Source organism: Anthonomus grandis, chromosome 14 (genome assembly GCF_022605725.1).
Source record: "Anthonomus grandis grandis chromosome 14, icAntGran1.3, whole genome shotgun sequence".
Taxonomy (NCBI): Eukaryota; Metazoa; Arthropoda; class Insecta; order Coleoptera; family Curculionidae; genus Anthonomus; species Anthonomus grandis.
Genome location: NC_065559.1, coordinates 313,111 through 334,941, shown reverse-complemented (window position 1 = coordinate 334,941; position 21,831 = coordinate 313,111). Strand labels below are relative to the sequence as shown.

Sequence of the window (21,831 nt, the reverse complement as noted above, 5' to 3'; positions counted from 1 at the left end):
ACTTACGAAGTTTAATTGTCAAGTTCATTTAAAGGTCAATCATGGAGAAGAAGCGACAAATTTGAGGTTTAAATTTCTTTTTGACCTTGGCAAGGTTAAAAAAAAATCAAAATTTTTTGTGTGATTCTGACCTTTATTTGTCAAAATTTGAATTTGCTTAGTTTAATTTCCAAGGTCATTTAAAAGTCGAGGAAAAATTTCGTTTACAAAAATGACCTATAAAACGACCTGCAAGATGAAATTGTTTCTGAAGTTTTAAATAATTTAAATGACATTCTCAAAAGTAATATTGTGCAGTGACTTTCAAATCTTGCACCGTATATATTGATCACCCCTCGTACAATATTGTTAGAGAGAGAGAGCGAGAGAGAGAGAGAGAGAGAGAGAGAGGACAATTCATCGGGGCATAACGACGTGTAGCAGACGAAGACAAAAAGAGAATAATTGATTTAATCAGTGCTTCACTCTTCACTTTGTGTTGGTTCCTAACGATAATAGTTTCCGGTTAACTTTATGTTCTTAATCAAATAGGAAAATATCATACATTTTAAGGGTGATAACACATAATTATGAACAAATGAAGTCATGATGATAATAATAATAAATAAGGATGTTAAGGATGTATACTAAAAACAAAAGAATCTCACTTATGGCCAACTCCTTATGGACTCTGGATTGACCAGGAGACCAAGTGACCGACCTATGGATTCCCACCATATTCACTGGTCAGTTGAAGAACAAATGAAAACCAACACACACACACACACGCCCAAAACTAGACCGCATAGAAACAACACAAAATCGACTGATTTATCATTAAAAGATCAAACGAAATCATAATAAAAAGCCGCTTATCAGCTGCAATTAAATTATATATAGTGACGTTTCGATTCGACGATCATCAAAGTACAAGGGAAATTAAATATGCGTATGGGCGTATACAAAGTTATCAATTAATTAGGAGGATTAGTAAGGAGCACTTAATCTGGAAAGTATAATAAATTATATTTAAGTGCCTTCGTAATGATTGCGGGAGAGGAGATCGAGCCAGAATTAAATTCGTAATGAGTGTGTCGTCTGCATAAGAGTTCAATTCAAATCTCGATTGTAATAATTGTCAAAAACAAATTTCATTATTAACAAAAACAACCGAATGCATTGTTCAGATTGTACGCAGCGCGCACTTTTTGAATCCACCCGGTATGTTTTTAATAAATAAAATACCGTCCTACTTGATAAAAATTTAGTGTTAATTAAGTAAGTTTAATTAACGGAGATGCAAATACCGCAAGTGCCGTTACACGGTTATTACGGATGAGAGACATCGACATGGTGATGCGAGGTGATGGCGTTATAACGAAGAGAAACTACATTCATTTTTTTTTTTTTAATTTTGATCGTGTAAAATTTTTTTTTAACAATCAAAATTTCGATTTTTATTAATATTTTTAATTCGTTATAATAATTAAAAAATAAAAAGTTACATAAAAAAAAATAACAAGTGATAATAGCGACAGTTGGGATCGATCCTGCAACCAATAACGTAATGCCCTTACAGAATATATAAACTTGGGGTTTAAGGTTCGATCCCCATAGCCGTCAATAAACTTTTTTTTTTTATTTTTCCGGTTTAATTCTTCTTCTTTTTTTAAAAAAATTAAATTTCTAAAAAAACAACATTTTTTATATAATGAAAACTTTAATTATGTTTACTTTAGAAGACTTTTATGAAACCAGTTTGTGTGTTACGACTTTTACGACCAAAAAGTCTAAAACGAAATAAAATAAATATACGCCCACAACTGACCAAGTGGTACCGTTACACCTCTGGGCTAATTGATATTCGTGCCACGACCACGTTTTACTATTTGGACTCAGAGAGAGAGATTCTCTTAATAAGTTGATATTGTTTAATGAACAATGAGTGAAGGTTCAGTCATTTTAATTAAAATTTAGTAGTCACTTGGATAAATATACATAACAGGCAGAAATGCAATTTTGCATCGGGATGATAACAAAGTAAGAGCGGCTGAATACCTTCTTCACTTGTTCGTGTAAAATTCAATTGGCACGCTTCCAGTTTCTATAAATACACAAACGAACGATGATGATTGCAGTACGTAACTCTCTAGAGAAAATATGCGGAAACCAGAGTATTTTATATTATAATAAAGTTATCAACATTTATTTTAAATATTTAAAATATTTTCGCTTTTATTAATGTTTTAATACGTGAAAAAAAATTAAAAAGTTACATAAAAAAAAATTTTAATTGGCGACCGCAGGGGTCGAACCCGAACCCTCCGGATCAGAATCGATGGTCTTAGCGCATTTCGTTATGCGTTGGTCCCCGGTTCGATCCCAACCGAGGCCACTATCACTTTTTTTTTAAGTCACTTTTTTAATTTTTAATTATTGAAAAAATAATTATAAAAAATGAAACTTTTAAATATTTTTCGGTGTTGAAACAGTTTTTTTTTTAAAATGAGCCAAAACCTCATAATGCAACGACACGTTTAAGTATTTAAAACTTTGCATTTCTTGCTTCCTTCTGGCGACGAATTAATGGGCGTATATGAAATATTCAAAGCTCATTGAGGGCCCTCATTTTCCCCATATTCTTTTGTTTTTCCCAAACAATGGATTATGTGAATTTTTAATAAATTGCTAAATATTCGAAATCCAAGGATTTTCTTTATAAGGAATTATGTAGGTATAACATGGAGCCAACTTTTTTTATCTAGGGCCCCTTGGAAATGTTTGTTGTCAAGGAGGCATAGAAATGTAGGACTATATGTTCTCAGGCTTCTTTGATTGAAAATTGACCATTTTGACCGTCATGTCAGGCTAGATTAAAATTTAAACAATGAATGTTGTAGGACCAGTGCAGTAAGAAGTCTGACTCATACTCATGGAAAATTCAAGAATATGCAGAGAAGCGGGAAGATATTTTTTTTATAAGAAAAATTAATAAAAAGTATTTTTAAAGGAAAAAAATTAAATTCATATGGATTGACGACAGCAGGGATCGAACCTTGGACCTCAGGAATGTACTCCATAACGTCATTGCATTTTAATATTCGCCCGTTGGTTGCGGGTTCGATCCCAACTGTCGGCACTATCACTTTTTTTTGTACACACTTTTTTATTTTTTAAATAATAAAAAACTGAAAAATAATGATAAAAAAATCATATGCTGATATTTGTTTTTCATTGTTAAACGATAAAAAGCACAAAAATAATTTAAAACTAGCTGTTTAGTGACAAAAATACTTTTTTTAATTTTTAATTTTTTTTTATTTAACTTTTGTGTTTTTTAAGTAGTAAATTAATATAAAAAATGATGTCTTAAAAGTTGTTTTTGATTTTTAAATCATAAAAAGCACAAATATTTAAAAAAAAATAGCTTAAATATTTTTTTTTAAATTTTCTAAATATTAAAAAATAGTAAATTAAAAGCACAAACGTTACAAAAAGAAAAAAAAAGTTGACGACCACAGGGATCGAACTTCAGACCTCAGGATCATAATCCATAACATCCATTGCCTTAACGTCAACGGCTTTCATAATCGATTGGTCCCCGGTTCGATCCCAACTGTCGTCATCATCAAATTTTTTTTATGTCATTTTTTTATTTCTTAAGTAATAAAAAAATTAACAATATTAATAAAAAATTGCATGTTAATTATTTTTTTTTTAATTTAAAAACATAAAAACCCACATTAAACATAAACAATTTCAAATTAACTATAATAGAACAAAAGAGTTTGACTTTGAAAGAATGCTAAAAATGTTGATAGCAACCAATTTTCTCTTATTTTCAACCACATTATAATACCGTTGACGTAAATTCTATTAATGAAACATATAGTCGTCTCAGTCTAACACATACTAATAATATATTTACATAAAATTTGAATTAGAGGAAACCCTTACCGTTCTTCTCGATGTCGGGCTCGTAGTCCTGCAGGGGAGAGGATTCGCGTACACACGACATAAGACTCAGGGGTCCAGCCCCCGAATGCGCCCCAACAGTCGTTGACATCTGAAAAGAGAAAAGAAATAGCTCTGTCACTTTAAATTCTTACACCGAGAGAGACATTTCAATTTTATTTTTAATACATTTAATATTTTACCGAAGGGAGAGAGACTTATTGAGTAAAAGAATGACATTATGAAATATTTCACTTCTCCATCAATTATTATAATCTGGTCTGCCCTGACCGCGTAAACGCAGTCAACTTCAAATCCAGGAAGCTGGCAAATTAATGTTCTTCTCAGCCTGGCACACTAGATGAAATTTTAATATTGCTCAAGGTTCAAAAGTCCCAGACACGTGCCCCAACTGGAAATTCATTAAGTCATTGTTCTAGAGGTCATGGGGGGGGTTTTTTCATTGTCGGGTCAAGTTCAATCGCCATCGATTTCTGGATGACGGCACTCACGCAGCATCCCGACAACACGAGACATTTTTATAGGGTTATTTATCAGTTTGGAAGTAATGACTTGCCATCATTCACTTCAATGAAAACGTTGATTGTATAGAAACAGTTAAAAGATGATTCATTGTAAAAATTGCTGAAGATGACCAACAATCAATCATTAATGTTATTTCAAAACCTCTTGACACAAAGATTGACATTTTCATTTGTGGAGAAAAGTCTTGCCGCCTTGTTGTTCGACAAAAAGGGACATATGGAGAAGTAAATGATTTTGGTTGAGTAAGATGGAACATGGATTGAAAAGAGAGCAAGGCAGAGTACCTTATTCCATTTAGAACCTTATCACGAAAACGAACATCATAGTATTGGCTTCTATTTGTGTGATCATCAGTAGAAAGAAGTGTACCTACCTGATCTTGCAAGGATTAATCTTAATTTTATGCTGAATACTTTTATGAGACCATATTGCATTAGCAAATTCAATTTCACAAGAATTTCATCAAATATTATAAACTTGGATGATCAGCTATTTAACTCCAATATACAAATCTGGAAATTGTGAAGATATTACAAACTATAGTCCAGTATGTAACCTTAGCACTTATATTATTTGAAAAAATTGTTACTGTATCTTTATTTAATTATGTAAGGACAATATGGGTTCCTTGAAGGAAAATCTATTGGTCTCGATTTGCTCATGTATGTTCGATATGGTCATTTTAATTCAGAAATTGAAAAAGTTAAAGCTCTAAGGATGTTAGGATTTGTCAAATATTGTACTATTGATCCTTTATCTGTACGCTGAAATAAATATATCATTCCATAATTAGACCTATTATTCAGTACTTTTTTTCTGTATGAAAGTGGGATGCTTAGCTATACTTGTCACAAGTTTTATCAACTTTAATCAACCCTATAGGTACACAAATCTGGGTCTAAAGTCATCCATTTCCAGATCCTTTTAATTAGCAATTGTATTACTTTATTATTGTAACTTAATGGACAAGTTATGTAAATAAATAAAAACATTATTGACATTTTCAGACTTTCAGAACCACAAATTTTGTATCTACAATGCCATATAATAAATTCAAGTTCCATCGAGAAGGCCCTGTTTATGTTTTCGACGATCGCTATTAAAACAACAGATCTGTCCTCGGGATCCAATCATAGTGGCAATGATTTATTTATTTTCAAAGTGTGACTATTGATAGAAATCAATTTAAGTGTAAAGAGTGTTTCATCAAATGTGCTTTTGGGATATCCTAAGATCTGAGCATCCATGAGGATATTCCTCGGATTGAATCCTGGAGTTATTGGGGTTGTCAAGTATATTTTCCGAGGAGTAAGTACTTAAAGAAAATTCAAATTAATTATTTGGGCACTACATAAGTGTGTTTTACACATAAAAGAGCTAAACCAAGATACAGTAAAACCACTGCAAGTAGGATCTTGCTGATTCAGCCTGTACCTATGCATGACATGTGCCCTGCATCACAGACAAGTTCTAACTCAGCTGTTTACCCCATAAAATAAATAGAATGAAACACAAACCTTAATTCTTTTAAATGAAGATTACCTGGCCGAAGCACTAATAAATAAATTATTCGATCATAAGGAGAAAGAACAGGAGGCACACACAGGCACATACACACCACACACCACAAAACAAGTTTTACAAACTACTTTGTATGAATTAAATTGGGTAATGTAGTTTACTGGTTCGTTCGCTCGCTTGCTTCGGTTAACAGAACGAGTTTGTTTTGCCCGATTTAATAAACTACAAAATTCGAGACCATTTTTTTATTAAAAGAATTCATTTTCACGAATTAATTATTTTTTTACGACTGTTGGTATACGAATCCCGAAGCAACCAACGTCAACTGTTGACTGTTTTGACACCATTACTAAGCCGCTTCCCTCACCCCTCCCGCCCATAAAGCAAAACAAACACGTTCGTTTATAGCTGGTCGAAGCTGGTTTGTCTCTTTTTAACTAATGCGTAATAGTCACGGTTGATTATGTCTATCTTTCTCTCTCATGTTGTATGTACGGTCGCTGAGTCAGCGGGTCCAACATAAGAATTATACGACAGGGGCGGCCTTAGCCCATCTAAATTTATATTAAATTGAAAAAAAAAAAAAATTATTGAGCTAGGACTGGACTAAAACCGCTTTAACTCCATTTATATGTATATTTATGCACAATATTCGTACGCAATGTTTTTTTTAGTTGATGGTCCTGGAACGCGGACTTTCATATTCAGAGTCTGTATCACTTCCTGTCATAATTTCTTATTATTCACCCGAAAATATGAACTTGAAAATTAATTTAGAATTTTATTTACTTTAAACGTAGAATAATTAATACATTGAACCACAAAAATTAATTTATAAAAATTAAAGGAAATAATAGCAAGAAATCACCGTTCATGTAACGCTCGTAACTATTCGTCGTAAACTCGCAAACGAATTACCGATTGAAATATACATATACAGGGTGAGTTTTTTAAAGTGTTACAATGCGTCTGTACGAATTTTAACCAACACGAAAATCAGTGTACAACAATCAATGCCGGTTTGTCTGACCATGAGGCAATAGTGGGATTAGTAAAACTTAATAGTGCAGCTAATGAGAATAAGTTTGGACGCGATAGACTTTATACTAGAGCTAATTTCCGCCAATTCTCCTTGCTTTGCAATATGTTAAGTTGGAATAATGTATTGACTACTGGTTAACCCACTGCATAACTTTCATCAAATAGTATTAAACAATTTTAACACTGCTTCTCCTGTTGTCAATATTAAGAAACGAAATAGAAAACCTTGGTATACTACGGGTTTACGAGTATCTGGGAAAAATATGCGCTCTCTTTTTTACATTAGGAAATACGCTATGAACAATGCAACATTTTTAAATTATTATAACAGATACCGCAAGATTTACAGAAACTCAATCAAAATGGCTAAGTGGACCTACTTTCAAAGGAGGATAAATAATTCCTCCAACAGAGCAAAAGAGTCTTAGAAGATTTTAAATGAGCTAAGGGGCAAAAATAATGTCTTGGTTATTTCAAGTACCTTAGATTCCAATGTCCTCAATTCCTTCTACTGTGATATTGCTAGTAACCTTGCAGCCAATCTCTCAGAAAACATAGATCCCAGGAGCTATCTCAGCAATGTGGTAGTAGCCGAATCTTTCTTTTTTGCCCCCACAAGTGTAGAAGAGCTTAAACATTTAATGGTTAATATTAAGAATAAGAGTTCATCAGGTTGGGATGGGCTTTCTCTTAAAATATTTTCTGCTTTACTTCTTGTTGCTTTGCAAGTCTTGGCCGAGTCAATTAACTTTTCATTTATGTCTGGAGTTTTCCCAGAGTGCTTAAAAAGAGCAATAATTGTTCCTCTTTACAAGGGTGGCGATCGCGACTGTCCTTCTAACTTTAGACCTATAGCGTTATTGCCTACTTTAGCCAAGATAGTGGAACGGCTCGTTAAGGTGAGGAAGGTTTCATTTTTAAATAGGTTTGGCCTATTGAGTCTTCAGCAGTTTGGATTTCGTGAGTCTGTGAGCACAAATGATGCTATCTTTAGCTTTCTAGAGCACCTGTACAACCGACTGAATGTTGGTGAAGTTGCAGCAGCGGTATTCTGTGACTTGTCCAAGGCATTTGACTGCGTGAGTCACAGAGTGCTGCTGATGAAACTGCAGCTCTATGGTTTCAGAGGAACTGCCCTTAAGTGGTTCCGTTTTTACTTATCAAATCGTGTCCAGGCTGTCAAATTTAATGGTGGTATCTCTAAGGAACTTAATATAAATGTGGGTGTTTCGCAAGGATCAGTACTTGGTCCTTTACTTTTTCTCATTTATGTGAATGATCTGCCACAACTGCAGGTAACTGGCAAATTTACATTGTTTGCCGATGATACCACCATCCTCTGGCACGACTCTGATGTTTCTCAAATGGAGGCCAATATACGTGCAGATTTGTTAAAAATAAAAGACTGGTGTGATGCAAATTTTTTGACATTTAATGTTTCCAAAACAAATATCAATCATTAATTTTAAATGTAATACAAATGATATATGTTTAAATAATGAAGCCATCACCATGCCACCGTTTAGTAAATTTTTGGGTCTTTCCATAGAGAAGTTCCTTAAATTTGAAGACCATATTGTGAATGTATGTAGAAAAGTCTCATCAGGCTGCTACGCCCTAAGGGTTATTGCCGCCAGTCTTATTTTCTCCATCGCCAGATCTGCATACTTCGCGATTATCTAGTCGCACCTTCGAAATCGATTTTGCTTTTGGGGTTCATGTTCAATTTCACTTTTTAGTTCAGTGTTTGTACTCCAGAAAAGGGCCATTAGATATCGCCTCGTGACTCATGTCGCCCGTTTTTTGTAAGTCATAATATTTTAACCCTGTGTTGTATTTTTATTTTGGAAACAGTGTGCTTAGTTTTTAGAAAATATAAACAGAAACTCCACCTAGGAAGCCACTATAATACGCTAAAAAATTATTTGTTGAGGCTACCCCTTCCTCATTTTGAACTTGTCCGTAGCTCTATCTTATATGGAGGTAGAAAGCTGTTTAATAAACTTTTACTAGAAATAAGACAACTTAAGACTGAAAAAAGCCTACGTACAAGGACGAAAATATTTCTTGCTAGTAAAGCGTACTATAGTTTAGGTGAATTTTTCAATGATTAGCATTTAAGTATTTTTCAAAGTTTTATAAGTATAATTTTATTTTATTTTAAATTAGTTTCTCGTTTTTATTCCTTTAATGTACAGTCTATTGGCTTTGTCTACAACTTCTATGTTTATATTGACAATAAAGCATTTTTGAGTGTGAGTTTGAGTATTAATATGGTATTTATCCTAAGACAAACATTAAGGTCATATTTCATAGCCTTATACTGCAATATAGGTTATGTTTAATAATTGACACTGCAGCACAGAATGTTTAGTATAATATAAAATAAATACAGTGTTTATCTTCAATTTTTTCTTATTAATTAATAAAGAACGTTCGTAACACAGATGTAAATAGCTCTGCTGCGGAGCTATTTACATCTGTGGTTCGTAACATAAACAAGTAAATTTTATTTTCTTGTATATTATTTAAAAAAAAAAATTGCTTAAGACGGTCCTGTGCCGTGCAGCACCGCTGATCTTGTATGCAGCAGGGGCGACGTGACGTCAAATTGAAACTATTGACATTTGTTTTTCTCTGATATCGATTCCAGGCAAAAATTATTAAAAACTGGACTAGTTATTAAGTTTTCACGTTTAAATTATTAATAGATTCCTGCGATTAATGCATTTTACCCGTACTAGGATGGTGTAAATAGTGGTTTTACTGTTCTGCGTTACGTTTTTTTTAACCGAAATGAGCGGCTCTGCCCCCCATACCCCAGAAATGGACAGGGGAAAAGAAACCAGTAACAGCCAACTGGTAAGTTTCAAGAATATTAATTAGAATTTATGAATCGAGTGTTGGACGTTCCTTTTGTTTAAATAATCTTACGGAAAATGGTTGCCATTAAATTTTTTCACTCATTGCAGTGATTAGAAACGTGAAACTGTTGTTTTGTTGATGTTAGCAGTTGTAAGAGGCCTAATAGAATAGTTTTTTTTAGAAAAATAGGCTTGGTTCTGTTTTACAGCTTTAATGTAATAATATTTATGTCCTCTGTGGGTCTAGGAGTCAATCAACAAATTGTAGTGTCTTCAATAAGTAATTAGACGGTAGAATAGTTCTGACCTCTACTAACCAATTGGTCATGTACTTTGTTGGTGTTTCTCGATCACATTTTAATCAATAGAACCAGTAAAAGAAATTTGAAAAAAATCCTCCTTAGAAATCATAAGAGGGTAAACTGGAGGCTCTGTAGAGACATGCCCTCGGTACTTATTTAATGAACTGATTATAATTTATTACTAAGTAAGCTGAACTATATTAAACAAGCCTTGACAGACATATTAAATAATCGAGAATTTAAACTAAGAATTGTAAACCAATAATTAATTGTTTTAAATAATAATTTAAATTAGCAAGGTTGTCTAGCATGTATATTGTAGATTGAGAAGGGAGTCGTTTCGGCTGATCCGCCGCTCAGCACTGCTACCTGTGAGATATTTTGTGCATAACTCTACTTGTCTTAGTTTGTCTCAAAAAGTCTTAGACTTCTGCCGTACAAAGCTATATTTTTGCGAGGGAGTTGTCCCACTTCTTGAGGTGTTGGTTGTACCCCTTTCAGGTACTTGAGCCTCTTGCAGAGTTGCGTCGGGCATTCACAGAGCAGGTGTTCTGCTGTTTCTGTGGCATTGCTGCAGAATCTACATTGGTCGTCCTCTGTTATACCTATTGCCTTTAGGTGATATTTCACTGGGCAATGACCGGTTAGGAGTCCGACTGCTGTTCTGATGTCTGATCTGTTCATGTCTAGGAGCTGTTCAGCTCTTTTTCTAGAAGTGGTTATAAACTTTTTTGCCTGTCTTAGTCCTGGTGCTCTTCTCCAGTGCGACAGCAATTGTTCTTTTTCCCACCTGTTTAGGTCTTCGGTGATGTGGGTCTTCATTAAACCACAGTTTGGCTCTAGACCATCGTATGGTGTTTGAGTCCCTTTTTTTGCAAGGCGATCGGCTTCTTTGTTCCCCTCTATACCCCGGTGGCCAGTATGTATATTGTAAGTATTGACTATCAGAATATCAGAGGCTTGAAGTCTGTTCCAAGTTCTTGGAAGAAATATAAAACTACTTCCAGGCAGTTCAGACAGGGTATTGGACCACCCAGAAGTAAGAGGAAATGCCTTTGACTGCCTGGAATAAATAAGGAATTACTTCCAAGCAGTTGAACAATGAACTTTCAGCTTCCTGGAAACTTGTTACATGTCCGATTGCAAACAATTGCCTGGAAAAGTTAATTAACTAGGAATTGAGAAATGCCTGGAAGAAATTAAAAACTACTTCGAGGCAGTTAAAGGAATGTAATCCGCATAGGTGTTGAACTGCCTTTGAATGGCTGTAATAAATAAGGACTTACTTCCAGGCAGTTGAATATGATCTTTCAATTTCCTGGAAACGTTAAAAATGCCTTCAAGTGCCTGGAAGAAATAAGGAATAAGTTTGACTGATAATTGGTAAATAAATAAATTAATAATTCTAGTTCAGGAAGTGACAAGAACCTCCCATATTGATCCGAGAACTTTTACATTAAAACCATTAACATCTCCACTATTTTTATTTTTAAGTGGACTGGAATAATACCTGAATTATTAAATCTGTAATTAAAAAAAACTTTGAAAGAAGTATATAATATATTGAATGCTCCAGCCCTGTCAAGTACAAGTCCCTGGCTGCTGGGTCCGTTAGTAAGTTTAGATATCTAAAGTTCATATTGCTTCACATTGAACAATAAATCTGGGACACAGTAATTGTTTAAAATCTATTAATTGAGATTGATAACTTTATAATTGTCACAGGCAGTGTCACACTTCAAAAGTTCAATCTATTCTCACTCCTCAAGGTTCTGTATTGGGACCTTCCAAATCTAAAGATCTTTGGCAAATTTATTATGTTTGCTGATGACACCACTGTCTTGTAAAACAATACATCAAAGGAGGATCTACATCTATCGACTTGGATCTCTGAGTATTCTTGGAGGTTGGTGTGAGGCTAACTTGCTGGCACTCAATGTTGTTTCTAAGACAAATATACTAACCTTTAAGTTTCAAGAATATTAATTAAAATTTATGAATCAAGTGTTTTGTTTAAATAATCTTACACGAAATGGTTGCTATTTTTCACTCATTGCCGTGATTAGAAACATGAAACTGTTGTTTTCTTATTGTTTTTTTTTTAGAAAAATAGGCTTAGTTCTTTTTGAAAGCTTTAATGTAATAATATTTGTGTCTTCTAAGGGTCTATGAGTCAATCAACAAATTGTAGTGTTTTCAATAGGTAATTAGATGGTAGAATAAGATGGTTTCATCTGTGCGGCCAACCAATTGGTCATGTACTTTGTTGTTATTTCTCGATCTCATTTTGATCTTTATGGTCATGAAAAATTGGATTATGTATATTGATAATAGAACCTTTAAAAGACTTTCTAAAGAAAGTCTTCTTTAGATCATAGATACAAAAAAGCAAACTAAAGGACAGATGTCCTCGGTACTTGATTTAGTTCTGATCTCTCAGTCATAACCACTTCGCTTGATGTCAGCACAGAATCGGCGAAGGTCTTCCAAGTTCCTGGAAGAAATAAAAAATTACTTATATTAAGTCAACATATTAATAAAACCTTTAATTAGAAATACAGCTCAAAAAATTATAAACTAACACACTGCTTTACATTATAAGAAAGAAGGAATCCTTTTATTTTCCGGGATTCACAATGTTTTATTCACAACATATCCCTTTTAAAACTAATGAAATTTATCCAGAACAAGGAGATGATCAGCACTTGTTACTCAGCAGACTCAATATGATTTCCTTTCATCAGGAAACCATTTGTGCAGGTTGGTCATAGTTGACCTGGCACCTCTTCACCTGGCAGTAGAGGGAGCTGCTAAAAGAGCCATGTTCAGATTAGCAAGGGATAGAACGAACAGTAGGGACATTGATCAGAGAGCCTGGGTATCTCAAACAAGATCCATTCCCCTGTTCGACCTTCCCAAGGACGATATAACTCGGGAATATCACTTTGTTAGGAATTTCAGTACAAAAATCGACAGCAAAAGTGACTGGGAAAATGGATCTGTCGCCCGCTCACTTAAACAGAATACTATCAAATGGTACACAGATGGTTCTAAAACCGAAAAAGGAACAGGAGCTGGAGTATTTGGGCCTGGCACCAAATACTCAGAGCCACTGGGAAAATACACCAGTGTCTTTCAAGCGGAAATACACGCTATAGAAAGATGCGCTCAATTAATCCTGAACAAAGACTACCTCAAGCAGGACATCGCAATCTTCACCGACAGTCAAGCAGCCATAGCAGCACTGAGTTCACATGTCATCAGTTCCAAAATGGTAATGAGGTAGGAAAGAGAAATAAAGTCACAATATTGTGGGTACCTGGACATACAGGCGTGCAAGGTAACGAAGAAGCCAATATTCTGGCAAAAAAGGGATCTGGTTCTCAATTTGTAGGACCGGAACCTTTCTGCGGCATAGGAAAGAATACTTACCTATATGAGCTTACAAAAATGGAGGATCAACTCAGAGAAAGCCTCTGGGATGATCATCCAGGGTTGAGACACTCCAAGATGTTCCTTGGAACCCTCAACCCAAAAAAATCTAAAGCTCTAGTAAGTTTAACTAAAACTAAACTACGGATTGTAACAGGATTCCTAACAGGGCACTGTCACCTTCGAGAACACCGCAGGAAACTAAAACTAGAACAGACAGGTGAATGCAGATTCTGTGGGGAAGAGGAAGAGACCCCAGAACACCTAGTAACTGCATGCGAAACAGTTGCCGAAAGTCGTGCCATGCACCTCGGAAATTATGTAATTCCAGAAGGAAATATCTCATTACTGGAACCGTCACAACTACTAGCCTTTATTAAAGCCATAGGATTGTACGAAGTAATTTGACTTGAGAATAACATCAAGCAGTAATTAGAAAGGGGCACACAATAGATCTTTTAGGTCGCAGTGAAACTTCACCCTTATTTTAATCTAATCTAATCTAATCTGTGCAGGTTTGCTAATTCTTTTCAAATTGTGTTATGGTCGTATTAACTGTTCGGAATTGCTAACACCTCTACACTTTGTTGTGCCTAGAAGACAAAACATTTTTTTCTTAAAAACACATAGCACAAATTTAGCAAAGAAAGATCCTTTATACAGGGCATCATGCTCTTGGTTTAACTTGGTCCATTTGAGTCTCGATGTCGATCTCTTTAATATGTCTTCTTGTCATTTAAAAAAATTATTGTCAAATAATATTATTAGTTAATATGCCTCTTATATACAGGGTGACCACGGTAACTTTGGCAAAAATTGTAGGGTAGGTAGGGACGCCATAGGCAAGTATTTTGAGCATAGGAACCCATGTCCCGAAAAGCCCCCATTCGGAGATGAGGCTGTTTTAAAATTGGACACAAATCAAACGCTTTAGTTGAAAAACAAAAAGATGTAATAATTGCAATAAAGCTCTCCACAAAAAATACCGGAGATAACTCATAAAACTAAAATTATTAAAGTAAAAGTTGTCTTAAATTAAGAGGCAAAAACAAAGGTAAGGACACAAAGTCATGGTCTCATCCAATCTATATAATTTCTTAAAAAAGCTTAAAAGCTACACGTGTTTCGCTCCTGTCGGAGCATCATCAGGCCTAGACCTACACATATCACATTACAACTCAAACACGTGTAGCTTTTAAGCTTTTTTAAGAAATTATATAGATTGGATGAGATCTTGACTTTGTGTCCTTACCTTTGTTTTTGTTTTCGTTTGGTCTCTTAGAAAAAAATGGATGATACGTTTCTATTTTAAATTAAGAGGGAAACGAAGAAAATAAAACAAAAACAAAGTGATGGACAGGGGCACAGACACAACAGATGCTCGAAGTGCTGCCCGTTCTCCTGGATGCATTTATCGATCCGTTGGTGCCATGAAGTTTGCATTCGAGCGAAAACACCCTGCTGCTCTCGAATGAACTTTGCGACCATTACGATCCGCGCAATTAAGTCCTCCTCCGAATCCAGTGTTCCATGGTGCCCCATAGAAAGAAATCTGGTGGCGTAAGATCAGGAGACCTCGGTGGCCACGCTATGGGACCCCCCACGTCTTATCCAACGGTTGGGGAAAATTTCATCTAAATAGTCCCGGATCGGCCTTGGCCAGTGCACAGGACAACCACATGTTATTAATAACACCGCCCAACAGCATGTATGTTGCATGGAATATTTTTATGATTCTAGGCTTATTTTTAATGCTGATATTAAATAATGTCATCAGTTTATATGTGTCATCAGCTCTAGTTTTTGAGTTAAAAGGAGGGAGTATTTTTTGGGAATTAAAAATACACTCAACGTACAAACATTTTTAATTACAAGAACTATACACTCAGGAATTTTCTTTTATATGATTTTCTACTAGTTTTGAATGAACTGCTACTCTGAATACTCCAGCAAAAATCGGCCAACATATGTGCATCCCAGCGACCCTGAAATCGTTCCTCCATGGTTCGAAGATCTTGGTGGAATCGTTCACCCTGTTCTTCACTCATGTCACCGAGATTTTCAGGAAAATGGTGTAAATGGCTGTGTAGGAAGTGCACTTTGATGCTCATGTTACAACCAAGTCGCTGGAAGTGTGACAACATCTCTTCGACGTGCGCAATGTAATCATCACCCTTCCTATTACCTAAGAAATTTTGGATAACCCAAACAAAGGAATCCCATGCATTCTTCTCAATTTCTGACATTGAGCTGGTGAAATTAGGATCGTTTACCAACTTGCGAATTTGTGGACCATCAAGTATACCTGCCTTGAGTTTTTCTGAACTTAGACTTGGAAATTTCCTTGAAATATATTTGAAACATTCACCATCTTTATTTAATGCCTTAACATATTGCTTCATTAAACCTAGTTTAATGTGCAGGGGTGGCAATATGATACGATCTCGTGGCACTAGAGGTTCATTTATAACATTAAGACTACCTGGAAGTAGTGCTTCCCTAGAGGGCCATTCTTTTTTTGACCAATGTTCTGATTTTGCTCTACTATCCCATAAACACATAAAACAAGGATATTTAGTGTAGCCTCCTTGTTGTCCTAAAAGGAAGTTCACCATCTTAAGATCAACGCAAATCACCCATTTATGATTGTTATATTTGATTTAGTTCATGACCAGTGCTATTGTGGGGTATTCTTCCTTAACTTTAGTTGAATGTGGTATTGATATGGAGCCTAGTTTATTTCCGTTGTGCAATAGTACACACTTCAAACTCCGTTTTGACGAGTCAATAAATAAACGCCAATCGATTGGTTCATATTTCTGCAAGCCCATGGCAGTCATTAAACCAGAAATATTAGTACAAAATACAAGTATATATATATACTCCTCAGCGAAAAAGGGAAGTAAGTCTTTTTCTCGAGTGCGGTAATAAGAAACTTTAGTTTCTTTAGTTAAAAGATTTCTCTCTTTTAATCTGGAGGCCAATAATTCAGACGAAGTTTTGGATAGTCCAAGGTCTCTAATTAAATCATCAAGTGCACTTTGATCGAATGGTTTTGGTTCAAAGAGATTTTCTGGAACAAACTCGTCATCGCTCATGCTACTCAGTTCATTTAATTCATCAGAACTTTCTGTAGATGTAGATGGTAATGGTAAAGATGTATCTTTTGAGCTCCTTATAAGCCTCACAGCTGATGTTGATGTGGGGTAAATCCATTTGGAGCGGTTCGTCTTGTTGATTCCTTTTATATTAACAACGCAAAAATAGCAGTCATCGTGATGATTTAAAGGTTCACGCCAAATCATTGGGGATTGGAATTTAAAAGAGAGTCTCTTCTTAGTGGCCCATAAACGTAATTCTTCAACACAATATTGGGCACCCAGCACTTGTTATCTGTTTCCAAAGGAAAACCAAAACACTCTAAATACGCTCGTTTCACAAAGTCTGACATATTCAATCGAAATTTTTGAAAAACATATTTACCCCAAATATAACAAAAACAATTCGGATCGTTAATGCAGACTCTTCTTAGCGAAGTCATGATGAAAATTACAATAATTTATCTAAAACGCGACTATAATAGATAAAAAACCAAAAATAAAGATAAATGAGAAGAACGTAGTTATATCTAAACAACTCGAGCTGTTAGAGTAAAACTGACGACAGATTCGAAATCAGATGCCTCGAATTAGTAAACAACAATAAAAATATTTCAGTCAACATAAAATAACCTTCGATTTGTTGTGCAGTGTAATCTGTAGGGGCAAATCTTCAAAATATTCCTGTAACTGGCCTTGGAGAAATATCAAATAATTTTCTGCATTCAAGCGGGCGGGTAGAACGTATGGACCAAGCAAGTGGTCCCGGACAATGCCAGCCCAAACATTAACAAAAAAACTTTTTTTGATATCCTCGGACATGCATGGCATGCAAGTTCTCTTCCGACCAGAGGTGGTTGTTGTGGGCGTTGAACATACCTTCTCTAGAAAAGCCCTTTTCGTCGGTGGAACAAACATACCGCAGGAAATTAGGATTTTCCCCAATGCGTTGGTTTAACCACTGGCAGTAGTGAAGGCGCCGAGGGGGATCGTCAGGAAAGAGATGTTGAACTTTCTTTAATTTAAATGGGTGTAAATTGTTGTCGTGAAAGATATTCCTTACCGTCCCGTGGCTGCAACCTGACAAATGCTCTTTTAAGGATTGTCGGCAATACGTGCCATTACAGCATCTTCAAGTCCATCACGTGCTAGACGCAGTCGTCCTCGCTCCTGCTGTACCTAGTTAACAGTCCCGTATAAACGACTTACAATAAATTTATACTTTGGCAATAAAAAAATACTTTTAAAGAACAAGACTTACTTGAAATGATCCTGATTCCCGTAGTGTGCGGTCGACATTTACAAACACGCTGCGGTGTACCTGGTCACGCTGTGGAAATCGCTGAGCGTACAAGCGCTGAGCCGTCAATGCATTGCTGCCTGTAGCTCCATAAACTAGATGCACAACAGCAAGCTCGCGGAAAGTTAGCCGGTTCATCGTCTACTTTTTCTCATACAAACGTTCAAGAAACAGATTTTTTTTCCTGTCAGTCAGGTTGAAGTTTTCGTCAAAAATTTATCGTTGTCATTAACAAAAAAAATACATGGTATTGAAAAAGTAAAAAACAACTGTTCGTGTACGTTGGGCCGCAAAGGGTCCAATCTTAAAACAGCCCCATCTCCGAATGGGGGCTTTTCCGGATATAAGTTCCTATGCTCAAAATACTTGCCTATGATGCAAAGTTACCGTGGTCACCCTGTATATATATTTTTTTCTTCTTGAACATATTTTATGATTACCTATTAATTATTTTTTTTATATATGATTATTTTATATTTTGATATATTCTCTTAGTGATTAGGATTAGATTCCTGTTAGACAATAAATATATTTGATAATATACTTTGTAGAGTTTTTTTTATTAAATAAGTACATTTATTTGCAAGAGTTCACCAATAGTCCAAAGACCCGAGGGCGAAACAGCAGTCCATTTCAGCAATGAAATTGACCGAACCGAAACGACTGCCATGACAAGCGCAGGTCCCAGAGTACCAGCACCCCCTCCTGGTCCTGGTGTTGCGGAAATCGATAGGATCATGAACATGTCGATGCCCACCAGCTCTTCGATCGAAGACATTCCACCCCCAAAGGTACCGAACTTATGCCAGCATAAAGAAATTAAGAAACTTGCTAGTGATAATTTAATTATTAAGTGTCTAGTCTTTTTTTGCATAGGTTTGAAATTATTCTGTTCGATTTAGGCGGATTATAATGCTCCGCCACCTTACGAGGTGGCTGCCCAACCCACCAAATTACCGACCTACGAAGAGGTGCAGAGAGAGAAGAATTTGGAGGAGGCCGAACTGTTGGGACTCTCTATTGTTAATGTGGTTGACGATGTACGTATCTTAATGCGTTTAAATTCCACGAATTCATTCCTGAGATATGGATGTATAACTTTAATTACAGCCTACTGTGTTTCGAAGTCCTCCGAATCAAAGGATTTTATTGCCGATCGATAACGAGGCCCACGAGGAGGCGGACACCAGCCTTTTGGGGACCGATTTTATGTTTTATATCGCTTTTTTCGGTAAATTATGACTAAATCTCCATATTTCCTTCACAATAACAAACTTCTACAATTCTAGTTGCATTTATCTTCAATTGGATCGGGTTCTTGCTGCTGATGTGCTTCTGTCACACTATCGCCTCGCGATACGGAGCTTTGTCCGGTTTCGGACTGTCGTTGGCCAAATGGACTTTTATCGTTCAACATTCCACCGAGTTGGCTTCGAGGGACAACAGCTGGTTGTGGTGGCTCATTATGACTTTCGGTGAGTGCTGTAGAACAACTATTGTTTATTTATTAGTCACAGTATCAACGGCCAAAAGCCACTTACAGATACCAACCTAAAATAAGAGACAAAGTATATTAAGCTAATAGAGAAGAAGCAACTAAAAACTGAAGTAAAATGTATAGTAATGTTGGCATGTAATGAGGATTTTATTTGTGCATTTACATAATAAAAAAAATAAAGGTGAATATTTAAAAAGACTAGGTTCGGTTTATCAGATTGCCTTGGAAAAGTGACAATATTAAAATTTTTATTCCATGAGTGCCTGTAAGGAACAAACTAAGTTTTCTCTAATCTAAAGTTCCTGAGGTCCATATTTGAAAATTCTTACGTTTTTAAATTATTCGAAGATTTTTCCCAAAAAAGAAACAGTGAGTCGTGATGAGATCTACAAATCCCTAAGTCAGGTTTAATGATCAAAAAAATAATTATTGTCCCGCTTTTTCCATATACTGAACCACTGTATTGAGGGTCGCTGTGTAAAATGTTGCCTACCCTCTTGTCCGTTTGTGTTAACGCGGCCAGTGAGTCAACATGATAATTATAAAAGACAAAAATTGGTTTTGGTTTTAAAGGAAAAAAAGTGTTATGGGTCATAAACCAACTTTGGGAATCTTTTATGTGTTACACCAATCAACGTATTTACTTATCCGAGTCGTATTTCTTTCCTCTCTACTACTCTCTGTTGCATGTTAACATCGGTACTTCATGTATATTTAAAACGCCAAATTGGCACTTAATTTATATTTTTTAATTCCAGGGCTTATAATATGCATTCGAGCAATCCTGCAGTATTTGAACATAAAACGTGGTTGGCACATGCTCTCAGCCAGCCATCAGGAGAGACTTTTGTTCTTCTATTAGATGAGATTCGTCCGTCGGTGTCACCACATCGTGGTGGGGTAGTTAGTAACTTTTAAAATGACACACAAACCGACTGTAGACGTCGTAATCTCTGTAGAAAATGTGATCGTGTATAATTGTCTTTGGCAGAAGGTTTCCAATCGAAGAAATTTCTCTGTGGTAATAATAATTAATTAGTTTCGATGGTGTGCGTTTGAAAAATAACCATGCAGCTTTTATTAGAAAATGTATGTTCAAGTAGAAACAAAAAAAAATGAAGACAGTTGAATTATTTACAATTTTAGAGCAAAGGGAGGTATGTGTATAAGTCGGTGACATTCGCTTCATGGATTTTTTAAACCCATCTTAATAAAGCACTTAAATATTATAAATTTTGTAATAAATGAAGAAGATTCACGTTGGTAGTTAAATATATTTGCAAAAAACAATTTTTGTAATGCTTATTCCATTTTTTTATATATAGTTTTTGTTATTTTTTATTATATTTATATTGTCATTATAGTGATAAATAAAAGATTCAACAATATTGTGTTTTTTTTTTAATGAGCTTGGAAACGACAATTCGATTATTTTTTGGTAAAAAAGAGCAGGCTCCAACTTAAATTTAGCAATTTATTTCAGTTCTCTAGCATTTATAGTTACTTCACAATTAATTTTCAAAGTTCGAATAAATATGCCATGTTTAATTTTTTCCTTGTACCAGCGCGGCCGGGATGATACGTCACAGGCGCCCAATTAGTGGACGCGACGACCGACGCTAGCATATCGTTCGCGCACGCTGCTTTGCTTTGGTAATATTATCAAAGTATATAGATTTCAACTTGTTAGACTGTGATATTATTATGCATGTTTTTGCTGTTGTTTGTGTTTTTCAAAATGTCTGCTACACATACCTGCTATATATATTGAATTGTATTTTAATAAGTTCATATGTACATATGTTCTATGTCGAAAAACGCGTTAGATAAGGCAAGGAAAATGGTTGGACCGGTATTAGCCTATATTTACAATGTTAACGAAGTGAGCCGAATTTTTCTCGCATTATGGTGACACGCTTACCTCTTTTTGAGTGTATTTTAAATTTTTGGTGTATTGAGTATATCTTTTTGAGTGTATTGAGTATATTTAAAATTTTTGGTTAAATCTATACTTTTTGGATATTACTTCAAAGTGGAATGTTCAGTGTTTTGATTTAAATTTCGTAGAAAAAATAATTGCCAGATGACATTTTTGCAGATTTGGTGGAAGCAGCTCGTTTCAGGTTCGTGATTACAGGTCCACTCATTTTCCTAAGAAAAATGCTTAGTTTTTGAAAAACAGGGTGTCAAAGTAAAAGTTTATTTTTATTTATTTTTGAATAGAATTTATAGTTTTAAAATATTTACGTTTATATAATGGGTAAGTTGTCTGACTGACCACGAACAAATCCCTGCT

The 21,831-nt window shown here is 35.2% G+C and overlaps 2 protein-coding genes across 6 annotated transcripts in view; one reads left to right on the top strand and one right to left on the bottom strand.

Moving 5' to 3' along the window:
* Positions 1-6,327, bottom strand: part of LOC126744412 (uncharacterized) — a 69,657-nt gene extending 63,330 nt beyond the window's left edge. For 2 of the 5 annotated variants that reach the window (XM_050451801.1, XM_050451806.1), the window contains exons 1-2: positions 5,997-6,327; positions 3,937-4,045 (exon numbers count right to left, since the gene is read on the bottom strand). In XM_050451801.1, the coding sequence (XP_050307758.1) occupies positions 3,937-4,045 (109 nt within the window). In that variant the 5' untranslated portion in view covers positions 5,997-6,327. Of the gene's footprint in view, positions 1-647; positions 802-3,936; positions 4,046-5,996 lie in introns of those variants that run through there. The other 3 variants (XM_050451802.1, XM_050451805.1, XM_050451803.1) reach the window with 2 other exon arrangements.
* A 3,328-nt stretch (positions 6,328-9,655) lies between these two features.
* Positions 9,656-20,923, top strand: LOC126744682 (NEDD4 family-interacting protein 1-like). The gene is made up of 6 exons (XM_050452193.1): positions 9,656-9,903; positions 18,625-18,828; positions 18,940-19,077; positions 19,148-19,268; positions 19,327-19,512; positions 20,294-20,923. The coding sequence occupies exons 1-6, from the start codon at positions 9,838-9,840 to the stop codon at positions 20,395-20,397; spliced, it is 819 nt and encodes a 272-aa protein (XP_050308150.1). The 5' UTR covers positions 9,656-9,837; the 3' UTR covers positions 20,398-20,923.
* The last annotated feature ends 908 nt before the right edge of the window (positions 20,924-21,831 follow it).